We start from the raw sequence: 20,185 nt of genomic DNA, 5'->3' as shown, positions 1-20,185 counted from the left end.
TTACCACACACCCCAATGAGAGCTAGAACCACTAATTGCGACCACGAGGAGGTTACCCCATGTAACTCTACCCTCCCTAGCAACCGGGCAAATTTGGTTGCTTTGGATACCTGGTTGGAGTCACTCAGCACACCCTGGATTCAAACTCGCAACTCCAGGGGTGGTTGTCAGCGTCAATATGCCCCAGGCTCCCTTGTTCATTATATATATTGAAATGTTAGAACATTGCTGAAATCTTGGGGAGTACTTTAAGTAAGTAATTTAGGTTATAGGGGTTCCGTTGACAAAAAAAGTAGTGCTGGTGTTTGTATGAGGTCAGAATTAAACTGTGCGTCCTGCAGGAAGTTGATGCCTGTGGGCAGCTCATAAGAAGAGCTGAGGAGATTGGTGTTAAGCACATTACAGCAGGCTAACAGGTGAAATTGCATGGAGAAATGCTAATTGATGTTGATCATGAGCATTACTTCATAGCTAATATTTGTGGACTTGAATTGGGGTCTTGATTTACACCAATAAATATGGTGTCTCTGGGTAGCTGGGTGTTATCCTGCCCTTTGGCTGCCAATCACACATGCTGACCTCACTGAGCTGTTGTCATGACAGCCATGTTCCCATGTTTACCCTGATCTGTAGTCAAGCAGGTGTGACACCCTCCTAAATTACCACCAGTGTTACCATAACAATTAAATCATTAAAGAAAGATGTTTTGGTTGACTTGTGAAAAGGCTGCACACTGTTTTTATTTACATATGTAGTGACTTTGAAGTGATTTTGTCTTGAGCAAGATTTGTTTGTCTGCATTTTAGTGTGTTTCTGGGAATGTGTTACAGTGTGGGAACAGGCTGCCTTAGATATTCTTCAATAAGATTCTTAGAGTTATTGTAACTCTTCTGGATGCAGATGTTGTATAGTTTACATCTACAGACTGCTGTGCCATCATGCCGTGTAAAGATGTCTAGTTTTCACCATGTTTTGTTTTCTGTCTGTGGGAAAATCCCATTCTGAAAAAAAAAAAAGAAAACATGTTGCTGACGACCCAGGAGTGTAGTTGCTAGGAAACCAGACGTCATTTTCACCAGTGTATTGTTATCTGTGATGTTTGTGCATGTGTGTGTTTGCCGTGTGCTTGCAGCGACAGCAGCTCTAGCTCAGGACCTGGATCAGTCAGAAATAGAAAAGAGCTTTCCCAAAACGTTTAACCAGAGATATATTGTCCTATTGCTGATTTTAAATAAACTGCAGTAGCTGCATTAGGTCGGGGTCAATGGTAATTATGAAAGACAAAGACTTTGAACCTTAGGAATATTGCACCCCAAAAAAAGATTCTGCCAATATTTACTGATCCACATGTCATTCCAAACCCGCATGACTTCAGGGTTCCACGATCATGGAAAACCTGTAAATGTTAGGAAATATAATATTCTAAACTGATGATTTACAGGCCCGGAATGGTCATGGAAATTAATAAAATCTTAAAAAGGTAGTGAATATCCTCAGCTCAGCTATTTTTTTTTTTTTACATGCAATTGCTTATTGTAAGTGCATTCTATGTCAAATATTTACATTGAAAAGTATAGTATAGAGTATAGTAGGGTATATTTTGCAGAATGTCCAAGCTGCTCTTCCATACAATGGAAGTGAAAGGGGACTAGAGCAGTTGAGCTCCTAAAGTGATCATATGAAATTTAAATATCACCATAAATTTACCATGTAAGTGGCCCATATGTTGTGTGTGCCATATTTTCAGAATGACATGAAGGTGAGTAATTAATGACAGAATTTAAATTTTTGGCTCAACTATTCCTTTAAATTCCTTAAGCGTTTTACAGCTCTGATTTTCATAAAGAATCCAAATAAAGCATCTAGCAGGGTTAGGGTCTTCTAGGTAAAGATGAGAAGTTGGTGTGAGTATAACAGGCTGTTGATGTGGAGTTGGTGTGTCTCTGCAGGCTTTACGCTATTGCTGCCTGCCTTCACTTTCACACCAACAGCAGAGAATCATCCTGTTCATCTCTGTCTTGCTTTGGGTGAGCCTTAAAATCAATTTTCACAGTGACAAACCAACAAAATAACATGAAAGTGGGTGTTTTATCTGCTTTTGATCTGTGAGACTAGATAACCAGGATCCAAGCCAGTATGGTGGTCATCATGGTGGACACGAACAATCAGTCAGTTTTTATAGAGCTCTTATGAGTAGCCTACATGTATGGAAAATGGTCAGTCTTCTCTTGTGGTACCATGATTACCTTTTAAACATTTTGAAAATGTACCACAGTTCCTGCATTTTAACCATAGTTACATTAATCTAACTATGGTAATGAGGAATCATCCACGGTTTTATCTGATCCAGCTAACATCCTGTTAAAACCAGTTGAACAGTATCTGTTTTACATATAGTTTGTTTTACATACATAGTAGATGGTCCATGCTGTTGGAGATGGATAATCAGCTGATCTGCCAGCTAGTGGACCTGGTTTCGGCCTGATGGACCATCTTAGCCAAGCTGGTTAGAGCTGGTAGATCACTTTGGACCAGCAACAAACCAGTTACTTTGTTCTGAAAACCACCTTGTGAATTGTTTTTTCCACCAGGGTTAACTGTGATTTTTGTTTATGATTATAAAAAAAACATTAAAAATACTGTTTAAATTCTCATTTGATTGTCATGAAAAAACACCTTGCAACATTCTGCAAATGTAGTTTATGGTTGTAACAACTAAACACACAAAATAATGATCCTTGATTGTTAAAAATTGGTTCCGAAAAAATAGAATAAAAAAATAAGCAAACAAGTCCATGCACTTGAAGATTCCCTGTTTACTGGGAACACGTAATTTCCACCAAAATACCATAGTTTCTTTTGTTTGTGTTACTATTAGAAGTAAAAAGTGGAACTGTGGTTTTAAACTGTTGCAAGTACCCAATAACATTATGTTCAAGCTGTTCAGAAGCACCTTGATAATGGTTGTAAAATCAATCTTTGGATTAGTGGAGTGGTTCAGGTCCTTCTAATGAGAATGAATGTGCAGTGTGTGAGCAGTGAATGAGACCTTGTATGCTTGTGTGAAGCTTTTTTGTTATGCTGAAATCTGAGAGCTGTTTAAAAAACCACAGACCTCAAGCACTTGACACAAATTTTCATATTGACTGCGATGGATAAAAGCTTTTGAATGGCAGTTGAGCTTTATTGAGTGGAGTACTCCGTGTCCTCTGTGCAATTAGCATTTAGCTGTTAGCAACAGAGCTTTAATTGGTTGTTTATCACCTCCGACCTGCTGCAAGGTGCTTTCTATTATTGTCCTCCTACGCACTTGACCTCCGACCCCAGCTGGTGTTTGTTCTGCTGTCTGCTATGAGATGCTCACTGCAGTGCTCAAGTTTTTTGTTAGCTTCAGCCACGACAGCATACCCAAGGTCTTTTCCTTTCTTACTGAAGTGTGGGTTTGTGTTTATGTGTAGAAAATAAATAGACAGTGTGTGTGAGCTGATGGCTCTTGAGAGGTTTTTGTTAAATCTCTGATCCACCTGTTCAGGTGGCTCACATAATGGAGATGAAGACAGATGCTAAGTTCAACCAGAAATTCCCCAATGTAATAATGTTTATTTCAATAATGCAAGGAAAATATGACTCTCTGTGGGGATAGTTTGAGGAAACAGTTTGAGAATGTAGTGATCATTTTGAATATGTGAGCGGGATCGGTTTAAATATTTAGGGATCTTGTTAAAAATAAGGAGATTGGTTTGAGAATGCAGTATTTGGGATCAGTTTGACAATGGAAGGATGAGTTAAGTATATTAGTCTGAGATTGTGGACATCAATTTGAATATGTGGAGATCAGAATATGTGGATTTTTGGAATATATTCTGATCATTTAGAGTTTGAGTTTGTTGGGATCAGACTGTGCCTTTGTGGGGAACAGTTTGAGATTTACCACGATTCACCAGTTCATTTACGTCATCATGTAATAACGTCACTATATATAATGCTAAAACGCCTGTGCCGTAGAATACATGCACAAACACATTTAATAAAGCCATATTTAAGGGTATATTGCTGATTATAACTTTTTATTTAAGTTGTTTTGCCCCTAAAGTACCCAGTACTGACACTGGTATACAAGCGTGGATGTTCAACACATGTTTAAAGCATAAAAGGTGATTAAACTAGTCTTAATCAACTCACCCTTTTTTACAGAAACCATGACCCAGCTCATCACAACTTCAGATATAATCTGCATGCACAATAGTAAAAATTTGTTTACATCTCTCGATAGAAACGTTTCACATCCTCATTCAAGTCTTCGGTTCATGCATGCTCATCAGCTGTTCACTGATCAGCAATTCTCAGTGTTATGTGCCCGAAAGAGGTGATTCTCAGTTCAGTATACTGGTGACTCGCAAACTACTGTGATCGGATCAGTGTACCATTGACTCGAGAACTGCTGTCCTCAGTGTACCGTCTCAGTGTTATGTGCCCGAAAGAGGTGATTCTCAGTTCAGTATACTGGTGACTCGCAAACTACTGTGATCGGATCAGTGTACCGTTGACTCGAGAACTGCTGTCCTCGGATCAGTGTACCGTTGACTCTAGAACTGCTGTCCTCGGATCGGTGTACCGTTGACTCGAGAACTGCTGTCCTCGGATCGGTGTACCGTTGACTCGAGAACTGCTGTCCTCGGATCGGTGTACCGTTGACTCGAGAACTGCTGTCCTCGGATCGGTGTACCGTTGACTCGAGAACTGCTGTCCTCGGATCGGTGTACCGTTGACTCGAGAACTGCTGTCCTCGGATCGGTGTACCGTTGACTCGAGAACTGCTGTCCTCGGATCGGTGTACCGTTGACTCGAGAACTGCTGTCCTCGGATCGGTGTACCGTTGACTCGAGAACTGCTGTCCTCGGATCGGTGTACCGTTGACTCGAGAACTGCTGTCCTCGGATCGGTGTACCGTTGACTGGAGAACTGCTGTCCTCGGATCGGTGTACCGTTGACTGGAGAACTGCTGTCCTCGGATCGGTGTACCGTTGACTCGAGAACTGCTGTGCTCGGATCAGTGTACCGTTGACTCGAGAACTGCTGTGCTCGGATCAGTGTACCGTTGACTCGAGAACTGCTGTCCTCGGATCAGTGTACCATTGACTGGAGAACTGCTGTCCTCAGATCAGTGTACTGTTGACTGGAGAATTGTAGACTGGATCATCTTCATACATTGATAAAACAGTAATACAATCAAGTCTTAAACATATTTCAAGTATGTTTTATTTGTTACACACTCTGTTATTCAGCAAAATACCCCTGAAACATACATTTCATCCCTTAATCACACACATGGTCAATGTCAGCAGCTCATTGGTTCTCATTATGTCTGACACCTCCGAAAGAGTTGTTCAGTTCAGTGTACTGTTGACTCGAGAACTTCTGCGAGCAACTCGTACTGTTGAATCGAGAGCTGTTGCGACCCGAGCATTCAGTCCGATTTGTGAACTAGATTTAAAACTCATTTAAAATTTGTAGGGATCAGTCAGAGTTAGAGGTTAACCGATATATCCATTATACTGACAGTTTCTTTGAACTATCGTTATCTGCAAAATATCTATGCCGATAGTTTTATTATACCTCCTTGTTGCTCTGTGGATGGCACTATTTTGATTAGAAAATCAAGTAATCTAAATTGAAGCGAGGGCATGCAAAGAAATATGTGATTATATGAAAATGTGTCCAATCAGCACTAGTGCTACAACTAATGATTATTTTGATAATCGACTAATCTAACGATTATTAGAATGATTATTCGACTATTGAGGCGATTATTGCAACAGTTAATCATTAGCTCTTAATCAACTATTCAGCTTGTGCCTTGACTTAAAAGGTTGTATTAAACATGCCTACTAAGAATAAAGAGGATAAAATAATCTTTTAAAAATATCTCTAAATGACATTCACTGAATTAAAGGAAAAAATACATTTTATTAAGTTTAATTCAGTAAAATATCATTCTCTGAATGCAAGTCTAAATATCTTATGTTGCTTTTAAGATGCTTTTTTTTCTGCAGTATAGCTCGTCATATAGTAAATGTACATTGTTTTAAAGGAGTTTTATATATTTATATTGGAAAACAATCCAAAACAGCAACAAATCAAAAACATATTGTGTTGCACTATATTATGGGCGAAGACTATCCATTCTTGTTCGATCCATCTTTAACTTAAAAAAAAACCTCCCTCTTCTTAGTAGAGCTTGCGTATCACCAGTTTTCTTCATTATAAAATACACACCGCAGAACAAATATTATGATTCAATACATCGCGACTGATTTCTTTCATGATAAGATACACACCGCAACACACACACACATATATATATATATATATATTTTTTTTTTGATTCAATATGTCACGAGCCTCTCACGCCAGATTGTTTATCAGCCAGGTGAAGTTTCAATCTCTCCCCCTTAGATCGGGACACTTCACACACGACTCATAGAAGAGGCGCTGACCACACAGAAAAGCCAGTTTTGGAGTTTGTACTTTTTGCATGAGCAACTTTAATAAAGGATACATTTAAGATATAACGCCGAGCATATAATACGGAATGGGCCCAGGGGCCCCACAGCTGTCAGCTTATACAAGACCCCCTCAATAGGCCCTGTGACTATTAGGGCCCCCAGCCCACTTACAGGAGGACTGGGGGCCCTTTTGCCTTCCTGTTTATAAATAAAAGGAATTGAGCATCTTTTAAAAATTTGAAATTAGAATTTTCTGATTATTATTTCATACTTTAGGCTTTATAGCTTCATGCTTTGTATGAAAAGTGCTGTTGAACAAAAACATTTATTATACTGTTCATTGCTATAAGCACTTCTCCCCAATATTACAAAAAATAACTGGGCTTAGGTGGCTGGGAAAAAGAAGATATTGATATTTTATATTGTTTGGTACAAAAATACTGACCTAAAAATTTTAAGTTTATGAAGACACACTATAATGTTGGGTTGACTAAACCTTGTCTGAATGTTTAAAGTAGTTTTAAATGCTTGAAGTTTTTACAGGTCTTACAGTAAAGGAAAGAAAGAACGAAAGCAAGCACACAAGAAACAGTGCATCTTAAAGCAGATTAAAGGGCTTGTGTGTAAGTTTTGACCAATTAAGTTTTTAAGGAAATAGGTAATAGGGATGATCACTTCTGAATGGAACGCACCCCATAATTCAGATGAGTTATAAAATATATAGCAACGCAAACCAGAACTGCCCAAACTCTCAGCCAAGTTTCACCAAACCCATATGTACATGCTGTAGGAGTCTGTGTTAAATTCTTTATATTTATTATGTTTGATGAAGTTAATATATCTCATAATGTATTATTTCCCCTTTAAATATATGCAAGTTGACATATTTATTACACATTTTTTTACATTCTTGTATACATTGAGTTTACATTATGTATAACAAACACCATGCTGTATGCTTGAGTTAATCTGACTGTAAATTAATGAACGGCTATTAAAAGAGACTTAAATCAATGAAAATGTATTGCATGGATCTCAACTTTTAAAGATAATTGGACCATTTTGTATTTTTGTATAATTCTTTATACTTTGCGATCAATATCACCTTAAGCTGTCTGGAAAGTTTGGTTTGCATCTGTGAACTGTGTGTTCTTCCTCTCCTCAATTAGGCACAAGCTGCGGCGCTCCTCTCGCACACATCATTAGAATTTAATGTGATCACGTTACATTAAATGAGATCAAACGACTATTCTACAATGAACATTTTTGTCTACAACATAATTTTATTGCCAATGTTGTCGATAATGTCGACTAATCATTTCAGCCCTAAGCACATACCGTACATTGTGTCTCCAACTTCATATCTTGTGAATTATAATAAACCTTATTACTCATTAAACCTCAACTGGTGAAATATACAGTAAATACAAACTCTTCATCTGGTAAATATATATATATATATATATATATATATATATATATATATATATATATATATATATATATATATATACATGCTATAAAATGCTTAATTTGGTAAATACTTAAATATAGAAAATTTAAACGAGCTATATAAGTCTCTGTCATTTCAAAATAAGAGTCCATTATGTATTTTGAGCTTGTTTACAGTTAAAGTCCCACATATTGCACCAAATTGTCCGCTTTTTTTTGGTTATTAATGGGATTTTGGTTGAAAAGGAAACTAATTCTGGAATTTTATTCATTTTGCACTCTAGTAGTCTCTAAGTCTGTGACCATTATAATTTAGTAATTTTTTTTTACATTCAATCGACTTTAAAAACTATCAGCTGATTAATTGGTTATCGGCCTTATCCACCAATTTAGTTATCATTATAAGTAAAATCTATCGGCCTACCTCTTTTCCGAGGATGTGCCCACACATTTTGGGTATGTGAGAATTGGTGTTCATCAACAGGGTATGTGGGAATCAGTTTGAGTATGCTGTGATACCTTTAAGTATTTAGGGATCATATCAGATGGGTATATCGGGATCAATTTCATAATTTTAGGATCAACATGTGAACATATCAGCTTGAGTATTTTTGGTTTAGTTTGATTATGTAAAGATCAGCTTGGCAATGCAGGGATCACTTTGGGAATATAGAAATCACTTATATATTCTTTGTTCATATTTTGAGGTAACTGTGGCTCTTGTAAAGAAGATAAGAGGGATGAAGTGTGTCTGGCTGCTGCTGTTCACGTGTATAAGTGTGATGTTCTCATTAAAGCAGTGATTGCAGGCGGCAGCAGTGGGATGGGGCATGGCTTGGGGGTCTTGTGAAAGGATGACTTGTTTTATGGCCATCGGCCTCATGGTAATGGTCCTCTTCTGTGCGTCAGTGAGCCACTGCCCTGAACTGTCACAGCAGGTGAGCCCTCCTCTCACCCGACCCCCTCTTTCTTTCTCGCCCTCTCTCGTTCTCCCCCTTCTCCTCCCTTCTTTCTGTCTCTTTGCGTCATCAGTGATTCTGTTCTGCTGAGGTGTCTGTGCAGCATGAAAAAAACCTGTATGACATTAGGCAGAATGACAGCCTCAGTCACCATACACTTTCATTGTATGGAAAACAGATGAAATAAAAGTGAATGGTTACTGAAGCAAACATCTGCTCAACATCTCCTTTTGTGTTCCATGGTAGAAATAAAGTCATTGCTGTCATATTTTAACGTATTGGTGAATTTGAGGCGGGTCTTTCACATGATGCTTTGGTCAGCATTCTGCACCAACCTGTAAAATTCCTCCTGCGTTAGCTAGTGCAGTTTGTTTATTAAAGGGTTAGGGCTATACCTTAAGGATTTGGGAATGTTTCCCACTATGTTTATTATTCAAAACTATACCTACAGTGTGGATTGGGAAATATCTTTCAGTCCTGGGAGAACTCTGCAATGGTGTTAGCCGCCACAAGCAGCAGGGAACAGACGCAATGGCCATTTGACGAGATGGACTGCCGTCGTAGCCTCGGTGTGAACTCTGAGTCTCGCGAAGCTGTGATGTCAGAACGCTCCCACCGTCAACACAATGTTCCGATGACACTCCGTTGCCATGCCAGCAGTGAAGTCGCCCCCATGAGAAGGTCTGCAGCTTCCTTCCATATAATAACAGTTATTTATAGGTGACAGCCCTGTTTGCTGAAGGGGAGCACAAAAAGAGAGTGGGAGAGAGACAAAATGCAACGATTTCAACATGTTAGTGACTTTGATTTGTTTACCTACTGTAAAGACATGCATTCTGCATTACATCCAGAGAGAACATGCCTCCTTTGAGATTTCACACATACATATATTTAGGGGGATTGTCTCTTTTGGCTTGCAATTAAATCTAAATTGAATACAGTGTGTGTGTGTGTGTGTGTGTATGTGTGTGTGTTTTCAGATTGTGCCTACACTGTGCAGACATGGTAAAATCTAAAATCACCTACATTGTGAGGCCCAGCCAACGGTCCCCTTGAGGAAAATAGCCTAATAAACATATTAAATAGTACCATAATAAAAAGTGAAAAGGCAGAAAGGTTTCTGAGAGGGTTCGTTTTATGGGTAGGGGACAGAAAATATAATTAGCACAGAATAAAAACAATAGAAGTCAATATAAAAAGTCCACACCATCATAGACAACCAAACGCGAGTGTGTGTTTGTTTATGTCTGCTTTAATAACATTGATGCTAATAACACCAAGTTCGTGGGTTCGATTCCCAGGGAATGCACTTACTGATAAAAATGTACAGTATACCTTGAATGCACTGTCGATTTGCATCGTCTACAGAAATCATCATGTTCATGTAACATTTTTGTGCCTTGTTCTTTATAAATCCTTGTTCAAACAGCTGTTTGTGTTGTCCCGAAACCTGCTGAGGCCACTCTCAAGCTCTGCACCCTCTGACGCCCCTCCCTCATGTGCTGTGTGCTCTGCTTCCCCCTGCAGGTGAAGCTCATGAAGTACATCTGTAAACAATTGCAGTGTAAGCAGAAGGTGCCAGACACAGAGCGGCCAGCTTCCCTGGACAGTTACCCACGGCTGGAGGACTGGTTACGCATTATCAGCATCAGACCTGAGCTCATAGAGGTAATGTTTGTATGCGTGTGTGTTTGGAAGAGAGAGAATCATAATGCTGTGTATCTTTTCAGTTAAATTAATTTCAGTTTGAATACATATCCACTTGAATGTAACACATTGATCTGCCTGTAAATATCCAGGACAGGATAATTACACCTGATGTATGTAAGCCTTATTATCATGGGTCATGTTGTCTAGGTCATATTTCACTCCACAATCAAAAGGAGAAAATAATGAAATTCCATTTTGTATAAAGAAAATGAATCCTGTTTTTACAGTTGTTCTCAATCGCTTTGGCTCATTTTTTTAAACGGTCTTAACATTCTCTAAATTGTAAGTGCAACTGTCACAAATGTTCTATGGGACATGATCTCAACTCTATTGCATGTCTGCAAAATGTGGTAACTCACCCATTACTTTGAATTATTGCTTCAAAACCTAGTTGTTGTGTCAGTAAATTGGCAATGCTGTTTTGTTTTTTGTATCCTGTGAGCCGTACTGTTCAAAATGTTTAGATGTTTGTCAACCCTGGAAATGTTTGTTATATACAAATTTCATTTTTGTTCTACTTTTATGTTGACACTGACTGTTTTCTGTACTATACAAGAATGTCAGTTTTGTCTTGCTGGGAAAAGTCAATATGTACAATACTGTAGTACACATAAAAAGAATATGTACATTTGTATGTATACAGTGAATGTATTTTTGTAGCAATGCGTTACATGTAAACAGAAAATTCACATTTGCATGTACATTTTTACACATTTCTTACATGTAAATTCAAATGTAGTGAACAGAAAATTGCCACAAAATGACAAAAATGACAAAAAAACGCAACAATGAAAAAACATTCCATACCATAGATATTTATGTACAGTACGTCTGACAGATTTTGATAATTGAACGGATAATTTTGCATGTGACGGCTCACATGATGAAAGGGTGTGTAGAAGTTGTGAAGAATATGACAGTTTCACTGAGAATCAACTCATCAGTTTTGATCCGCAAGCCATGTGCGTTTAGTTATTGTGCAAATTGTAGACAATTGTACTTACTTTTCTGCACACATGTGCCAAAACACATGCAATTTTGCTTAAATGAATAAGAAATTCAAATTTGGTTTGAACAAGAAACAAATTATTCAGATATTTGAACTTAATGTTTTAAAAAAAATTGTTCTCATTCGAGAATTGAGCCAAATTGATTGAGAAAAACTCTAAAGCACCATAATTTTTTTTTTTGTTGCATTGAGACATTATTTACATGACAATTAAGCTATACTTAGCATGACCCCATACTCATTTCTGTAGTGAAAAAATATACGTTATTATTTATCTTTTTAAATAATGAGAATTAAAAAAAAATTATTAAGAACAACGTCCAGATGGATTGCACTAATGACAATTGAACTTTTTCACATTTCCAGATTTGAGAAGTGGAAGTAAACTATAGCTAGTTAAACATCTGTAGAGGAACATGGAAGACCTCAGCAAATTCTTTTGCGTTCCCTTTTATTCCAACAGCAAAGTAAAAAATCCACTATTACGTTTCCATGACTTTCCAAAAGAGGAAAATAAATATTGTAATATATGTTTTATACTGCCAGGGTAATATAGCACAATTAATAAGATTATAAATTCACATTTAAAAAAATTATAACATTTAAAAGTTTATTAGTTTTACGATGCTAAATTAAGGCTTAAATGTGTCATCACAGTCTGCAAAAAGGTTTAATTCAGCAAGAGAATCTTTTAATTGTCTTAAAAATAGACTATATTTTCTTTCGGCAAAAACAAATAATGATAATAATAATAATATTTTTGGGGTAAATATTACTTGGACATGTTGAGATTGACCCATCGTCATGTTTAATTGCCCAAACTGATTTTGTCCTTACAAAAATCGAGAGTTCTGGCAACCTACTATAAATTTGCAGCAAATTCAACACTCATTATTTTCACATGCAAATTAGTTTTGTGGCAAACTCTTCATTATTGCTGCAGGTTCACCAGTACTGGTGACGAATCGCAAGCTCATTTGCATGTGAAAATATTGAGCGGGAAATTTGCGGCAAGTTTGTCAGTTTGTTAGTTTATGCCCTGGCTGTTTAAATTATACAAAAATGTGTTTATGAACAATTTCATAAAACCAAGATAATCCTTGCATCTCTTTACATATTTAATAAGGACAACAGACAACACATCACACCAGGAGTCTAAATAAACAATGTCAGCAACATGATCAGTAGACTGTTAGTGTTTATGTGCATATAAGTGTTGTATAAGAGTGTGTTTGTGCATGATGCAGTTCAATATCCTTGAATAGAGCTGAGGAAGTAGAAAATCTGCTGTGTTTTGACAGTTAGGCCACAGCTACATTCCCAGCAGACCTGAGACACACCAACTCTAATCAGCCAACATGCTGAGTCAGTCTCTCTCTCTCTCTCTCTCTCTCTGTCTCTCTCTCTCTCTCTCAGCTTTCAATATTTTCTGATACTGTTCCTCCATCATATCCTGTCTCATCTCTACTGTCTTTATAATAAAAGTATCTGAAAAACATACAAACTCAGGATCAGGTCGTTAGTGTAGTCCAAGAACACGACTTCCAGGATAAGACTTGAACCCCTGTTCAATGTGATTGAGAAGTTTATGGGATTCAACATCATTTTGTGATCATGTGGAAGAGAGAGAGAGGGTGAGAGGAGGAATTCTGGGCTAATATAATACTTATATCACTCCAGCGTCAGGAGCCTCTTTCCTCAGTCAGTCAGACTGGTTAGTAATTAGAAAATCGGATTAATTAGTCTAAAGGGTCACATGTCTAGGGAATTTGGAGAGAGGCAGTGAGAGAGAGAGGCAAACTTTAATCACAGTGAGTCACCATACGGCATAATCATCTGCCGTATGGTGCCCCAACAAAACCCTATAAATCTATGAAAACCTGCTGAATAACCTTCTAACTGCCTGTTAAGAATATGTGCACGTCTACTGACATGTTTAAATGTGCTAAATATGTATAAAAGTGGTAAATTTATTTCAATAAACACATAGACATATAGTTGAAGTCCGAAATTTACATCCACCTTAGCCAAATACATTCAAACTCAGTTTTTCACAATACCTGACATTTAATCGTAGAAAACATTCCCTGTCTTAGGTCAGTTAGGATCACTACTTTATTATAAGAATGTGAAATGTCAAAAGAATAGTAGAGATAATTATTTATTTCAGCTTTTATTTCTTCCATCAAATTCCCAGTGGGTCAGAAGTTTACATACACTTTGTTAGTATTTGGTAGCATTGTCTTTACATTGTTTAACTTGGGTCAAATGTTTTGGGTAGACTTCCACAAGCTTTTCACAATAAGTTGCTGGAATTTTGGCACATTCCTCCAGACAGAACTGGTCAAGTTTGTAGGCCTCCTTGCTCAAACACGCTTTTTGGGTCAGGGAAATTGGACGTAAACTCTTACACTCGCTTGGATGATTGTCCTTTTTAAGAATCAATCTGATCTGGGCTTGTGTCATGGTTGGCGGAAGCAAAAGTGAAGCCAGTTCTGTAGCATAAGATCTACTTTAAAAATTAAGTGGCAAAGCCATTTTGCACCAGGGTCTTGCCTGTAGGCAAGGCTTTAATTACCTCGCCAAGCTCCTCCAAGGTTACCTCAGAATCAAGAGAATTTTTTCGTCAGTTTAGGAAGTTCTAATGGTTCCACAAAGTTTCTAATATCTTCATTAGTAGATGAAGATGTGGAACTATAAAGATCAAGATAGAATTCTTTAAAATCATCTTTAATATCAATGGCCCAGGTAAATATTTCACCACCAGCAGATTTCACTGAGGGAATGGTAGAAAGAGGCATACTGTATGATTCAGCCCCTAAGAAATGCCTTAAGTGCCTCCCAAGCCACGCCCACAGAGGATAATGAGGACCAGTTGGTCTCCATTGATTTCAGCCTTTAGCATTTATTGGAATTCAGGATTTTGCAAAAGGGATACATTAAAGCAGCAACTATATGATTTTTTTTTCAACATAGAGGCAACACCTCTATATTCATCGACTTCAATATGATTTACGACCATCCTTAGCATCTATTCTCAGTTTGACTGGGAATATCAGTGCAAAAGCGACCTTCTGTTGGTGTAAAAGATTCTTGCATTCCTTGAATCGATCACATTTCTCTCCATCGTTGGATGTCCTCCAACTTCTCCCAGACATGCTCCAAATCCACCTTGGTTGCTAGCGGATTAGCAGATAATTCCCTCTCTGATTGACAGCAGGTAACCGATCCATTCCTCGACATCAGTAACCACATCAGTAAACTTTGCCTCCATGGCAGTGATAGATCGACATATCACAGCAAGAACCTCCAAGTCAGCAACGACCTACATTAGCATTGCCGATATGTTCAGAATCGCGGTAACATTTCCCGCATCTCTCCAGCCAAATCGACTCCCAGGCCCATGGCCTGCTCGTTGGTGTCAGCTTTAGCACGCAAGTGTCTTTTAATGTCTCCAGAGCCCAAGGATTTTGAATTCTTTGACATATTGTCCTCCTAGAACAGCTATGGAACAGAGTGTATCGAATCTCACCGGTTTATGTCATAAAAAGTATTAACACTAGCAAAGTGCGCTGAGGTCGCCATTCACACATCCGATCCACGCATGGCATCACGGGACTCCCAGCCTCACCCTTTTTCCTCCAAAAATAACAATGATCATTATGTCCAAACAGTTCAATTTGTTTCATTAGACCAGAGGACATTTCTCCAAAAAGATCTTTGTCCCCATGTGCACTTGCAAACTGTTGTCTGGCTTTTTTATGGCAGTTTTGGAGCAGTGGCTTCTTCCTTGCTGAGGATGTAGATATTTGTCTACCTGCTTCATCCAGCATATTCACAAGGTCCTTTGCTGTTGTCCTGGGATTGATTTGCACTTTTTGCACCAAACTACGTTCATTTCTAGGAGACAGAATGTGCCTCCTTCCTGAGTGATATGATGGCTGCGTGGTCCCTTAGTGTTTATACTTGCGTACAGAAGAATGTGGTACATTCAGGCATTTGGAAATTGCTCCCAATGATGAACCAGACTTGTGGAGGCTTTTGATTTTCCCATGATGTCAAGCACCTCCAGTTCAGTACACCTCCTATCAGAAGCTAATTGTCTAAAGGCTTGACATAATTTTCTGTAATTATCCAAACTGCTTAAAGGCACAGATAACTTACGTGTATGTAAACTTCTGACCACTGGAATTATGATATAGGCAATTAAAAGTGAAACAATCTGTCTGTAAAAAATTGTTGGAAATATTACTCATGTCATGCACAAAGTAGATGACCTAAACGACTTGCCAAATCTATTGATTGCTAAAATGAAATCTGTGGAGTGGTTAAAAAATTTGTTTTAATGACTTCAACCTAAGTATATGTAAACTTCTGACTTCAACTGTACTACACAGTATTTTCTGTTGGTGAAACAAAGACCATGCAGGCAGGGAAAAATAATATTAACCAATAATATCATAGCCAGGCCCAGACAGAATCTGTGCACTCAGAACTCTGCAGAAAACTCAGCAGATTTCCTGCCGAATTGCGACATCTGTTATTCACAAATATTCTACACATCCCCCATCCCTTGCATGTTTGTTTATTAAAGGGGTCACAAAGTGCTATTTTTTATAATTGTATTATCTTCCCTGAGGTCCAGAAATAATGTTATAAAAAATGTGCACCAAAACAGTCACAATTAGTAATGTATGATCATTTCCACCCTGTTTTTGGCCCTCTGTCAGAAACGCTTGGTTTTTGCACAAGTGCCTCCTTAAAACTTCAATGTAAATGCCCACTCTTGTGATAGGCTAACATCAGTCAGCCCCACAGATTCAGCAAACTCAATAGGAATAACATTGTAAAACTACATTTCAGGGTTTACACACAATGCACATCCAACACTGAATATACACTGCCTGGACAAAAAAGTTGCAGTTTGTGTTTAAAAAAGCGGATCCTTAAGAGCCTATGATTGGATCATTATTGCTGTTATTAATATTTCTGCTGTCAACAATTCTTTTAACCCTAACTGATTAACCCCATTGAAAGTCTTTGGGGTGTGCTGGAGAAGACTTTACGGAGTGGTTAGACTCTACCGTAATCAAAACAAGATCTTGGGCAAAAATGAATGCAAATCTAGACAGAAGTAAATGTTGTGACATTGCATAAGGTTGTCGAAACAATACCACAACAAATGCGTGCCTTAATCAAAGCTAAACACATTCCAATGAAATATTAGAGTATGTAACTTTTATTTTGGCCAGGCAGTGTATTAAACTGTTCATCTCAAGCACAACTGTTATCACTCAGCACCATAAACTATCAAACAGTCATGACATTTTAAATATTCATAAATGAAATGGTTTACTTACATTTTTGACGTGCTTTAACTGCCCCATACTTCAGTAACAGTTCCTTTGCAAAGCTGGAATCGTATTATGATGGTTCACTAACAATCAACACTGACATGTGCATTGGGGCCTGGGTAGCTTAGCAAGTAAAGATGCTGACTACCACACCTGGAGTCACAAGTTCAAATCCAGGGCATGCTGAGTGACTCTAGTCAGGCTTCCTAAGCAACCAATTGGCTTGGTTGCTAGGGTGGGAAGAGTCACGTTGGGTTAACCTATCGTGGTCGCTATAATGTGGTTGTCGATCTCGGTGGGGTGCATTGTGAGTTGTGCGTGGATGACGCAGAGAATAGCGTGAAGCCTCCACATGCGCTAGATCTCCACGGTAACGTGCTCAACAAGCTACGTGATTGTGTAGATTGATGGTCTCAGACGTGGAGGCAAATGAGATTTGTTCTCTGCCACCCGGATTGAGGCAAGCTATTATGCCACCATGGGGACTTAGAGCACATTGGGAATTGGGCATGCCAAATAAAAAAAAATTAAAAAAAAACACTGACATGAGCTTAAATAAACTAACACATCATAGTTTAAAGATTGGTGAAATTGTGCACACACATACTGAAGATGCATTGAGGTGCACATCACCAGAAACTATGCCATATATAACTATATGGTGTATGTCCTCAAAGCAACACAGGCAGCAGCTGAATGAAAGAGAATTGCTTCTCCCTTTCAGAGTTGTAACTTGACACCATGTCTCTTAAAAGTGACGAGTGTAACAGGGTAAGGTGTGCAAGCAGGAGGCGGGAACCGGCTGTCAACGTAAGTTTCAAAAACATAAACCTAAACCTCCGGCTCGTCTTTATCCCCCTCCCGGCTGATTAGCCCGAATCATGGCTGGGCGTGTGTCTACACAGCCTGACTCCGCCCTCCTCCTCGTCATAGTGAGATTTATGGCTGCGGTCAAAGAGTCAGTGTAGTTCATGTTCATTTCCAAAAATAATCCAAAATAGTCCAGATGGGTCCCCTTAGGTGTTTTGTTAGAAATATTTAGCCTCGGAAGGCCTATTCTCTTTCACTGCTTGAACTGCCCACCAATGGGTGGTGCCAAGGTTGCGATGATGAATGTTGTGGGATGTGTAAATACAAATGAGCAATGTGTCATGATGTCACAGACAGATTTCAAAATCAGACATTTCAGCAGGGTGGCAACTATAAGTACTCTTTTTAGACTGAGGAGGAAGATTTGAGTTGAAATGTAATGTTTTTATAGTACAGTTACCTCTTATATGTCTAAATATAAAGGAATATTTGATTCTCAGTGTAATGACCCCCTTTACATTTTTGGGGTAATTTTATGTGGATTTTAGCTACAAATTAGAGTGTAATACTCCAAGCCCCATTTAACACATTTTACTATGTTTAAATCCCTTCTGCAGAGTTCCACATATTTTTCCTTAAAATCAGAGCAGGAAAATGCTTGTTTCCAACTTGATCTGGGCCTGATGTTTCACGTTTCAGCCAATCAAAGCTGGATGGTTGAAATCAAGCCTGCCCTTCATTATTTCCCCTTGAAAATTCTGTTTCTCTTGGACATAGTGCAGTTCGTCATATTACAGAAGTTGAATTATTGTGAATGCCGTGTCGTGTTGTCTTCAGCACAAACATTTCACCCAATTTCACTGGTCCAGATACGTAAGAGCTGTACTTGCGTGTGTTTGAAATGAGGTATTTTGTGTTTGTGAGTTTAATAGTGTGTACAGTATACTGCTGTACCATACTCAAGAGGTTTGTTATTACAGATGACACCTGCAGAATACGTGGTTGTCAGACCACATTATAAAAGCAGAGGTATCTTAGAATAGGCTGAATGTCATTCTCTCTTTCTCTCTTCAGGCAGTGAACGTGAAGCTGTCATTGGACTCTCTGCTGCACATGCCCAGCAGTCAGGTGCAGGAAACCATGAGAAGGCTGGGCTCAAGTTCAGATGAGTGTACCAGGCTGTGTGCTGCTCTGAACTGTTTAAAAAGTGCCTCTGAGTCAGGTGAGTAGCCGACACACTCTCCTTGACTTGTCCTAAAGCTGCAGTGTGTCGTTTTTAGCGGCACTAAACAAAATGGCAAAAAAAAAAAAAAAGATTTTTCTAAGCAGTTGCTTCCCAAACTATAGAGCCCCTTAGAGGACAGGGTGGGATTTTTTTCTGAAATAGTTTTGTGTTCCTTTATCACGTAATTATATCAAAACCTTTTATGACTGACGGTGGTGCTTTTTTCCCCACCGTGATATCAAATCATTTAAATTTATATTTGTGGTAGGATTTTTTTTACTATAAACAGAAAAGCACATCTGGGCAGTGGTGGCTCAGCGGTTGAGGCTCAGGGTTACTGACCAGAAGGTTGGGGGTTCAAGCCACAACACCACCAAGATGCCTCTGTTGGGCCCTTGAACAAGGCCCTTAACCCTATCTGCTCCAGGGGCGCTGTATCATGGCTACCCCAGCTTAGCTGGGATATGTGAAAACTAATACATTTCACTGTATATATGCAAAAAACTGTGTTTATAATATGTGACCAAAATAAAGGATTCTATTCTAAGTACACATCTAAAACAAATAACCATGAATACTTATGTAGGCTATATATGGTAATACAAGATAATGTGTTAACATGATCATTAATACACTCATATGAGCTATACAACAGGTTATTGCGTTTTATGTATGGATTAGTTTAGTACTTATATAGTATTTTCATAGAAGCCTTGTGAAATCAACGGTTAATGAGACCTATTCATTTAAATGCATATTTAACATCAAGTTACCATACCATGGTTTGTAGTAGTGTATTGTACACCATGCTAGCAAGAAACTTACCTTGATATACATTTTGTAAGTTCATGTGTGACTACGATTACTACAGCCAATATTTTCTCTTTTATAATTATAAAATTATATACTAGGCACTGAAACGTCAAGTTCTGAGAAGTAATTTTACTGTCCTTAACGAAAGCGATATGCTGTGTGAAGCGACAAAATAAAAGCCAGTCAGAACAAATCTGTGCTTTAAAATACAGCTATTTGGAACGGGAAATTGGACCAATAAGATTTTACTGTAGGTGGAGCGACCCACCATTAACAATGAAAAAATTCAGACAAAAACAATGACGAGAAATAATTTACGGCTTTATTTTGTCACGACTTTTAGAATC

The 20,185-nt window shown here is 38.3% G+C and overlaps 1 protein-coding gene across 3 annotated transcripts in view; it reads left to right on the top strand.

Moving 5' to 3' along the window:
* ksr1a (kinase suppressor of ras 1a) overlaps nucleotides 1-20,185 on the top strand; it is a 42,588-nt gene that overhangs the window by 5,646 nt on the left and 16,757 nt on the right. For all 3 annotated transcript variants that reach the window (XM_052117165.1, XM_052117164.1, XM_052117166.1), the window contains exons 2-3: nucleotides 10,445-10,585; nucleotides 18,875-19,022. In XM_052117165.1, coding sequence (XP_051973125.1) covers nucleotides 10,445-10,585; nucleotides 18,875-19,022 — 289 coding nt within the window. The remainder of the gene's footprint in view (nucleotides 1-10,444; nucleotides 10,586-18,874; nucleotides 19,023-20,185) is intronic.

This window comes from Xyrauchen texanus, chromosome 44, assembly GCF_025860055.1.
Source record: "Xyrauchen texanus isolate HMW12.3.18 chromosome 44, RBS_HiC_50CHRs, whole genome shotgun sequence".
Classification (NCBI taxonomy): domain Eukaryota; kingdom Metazoa; phylum Chordata; class Actinopteri; order Cypriniformes; family Catostomidae; genus Xyrauchen; species Xyrauchen texanus.
Note: the sequence above shows the minus strand (reverse complement) of the source record. Positions and strands in the feature narration are given on the sequence as shown.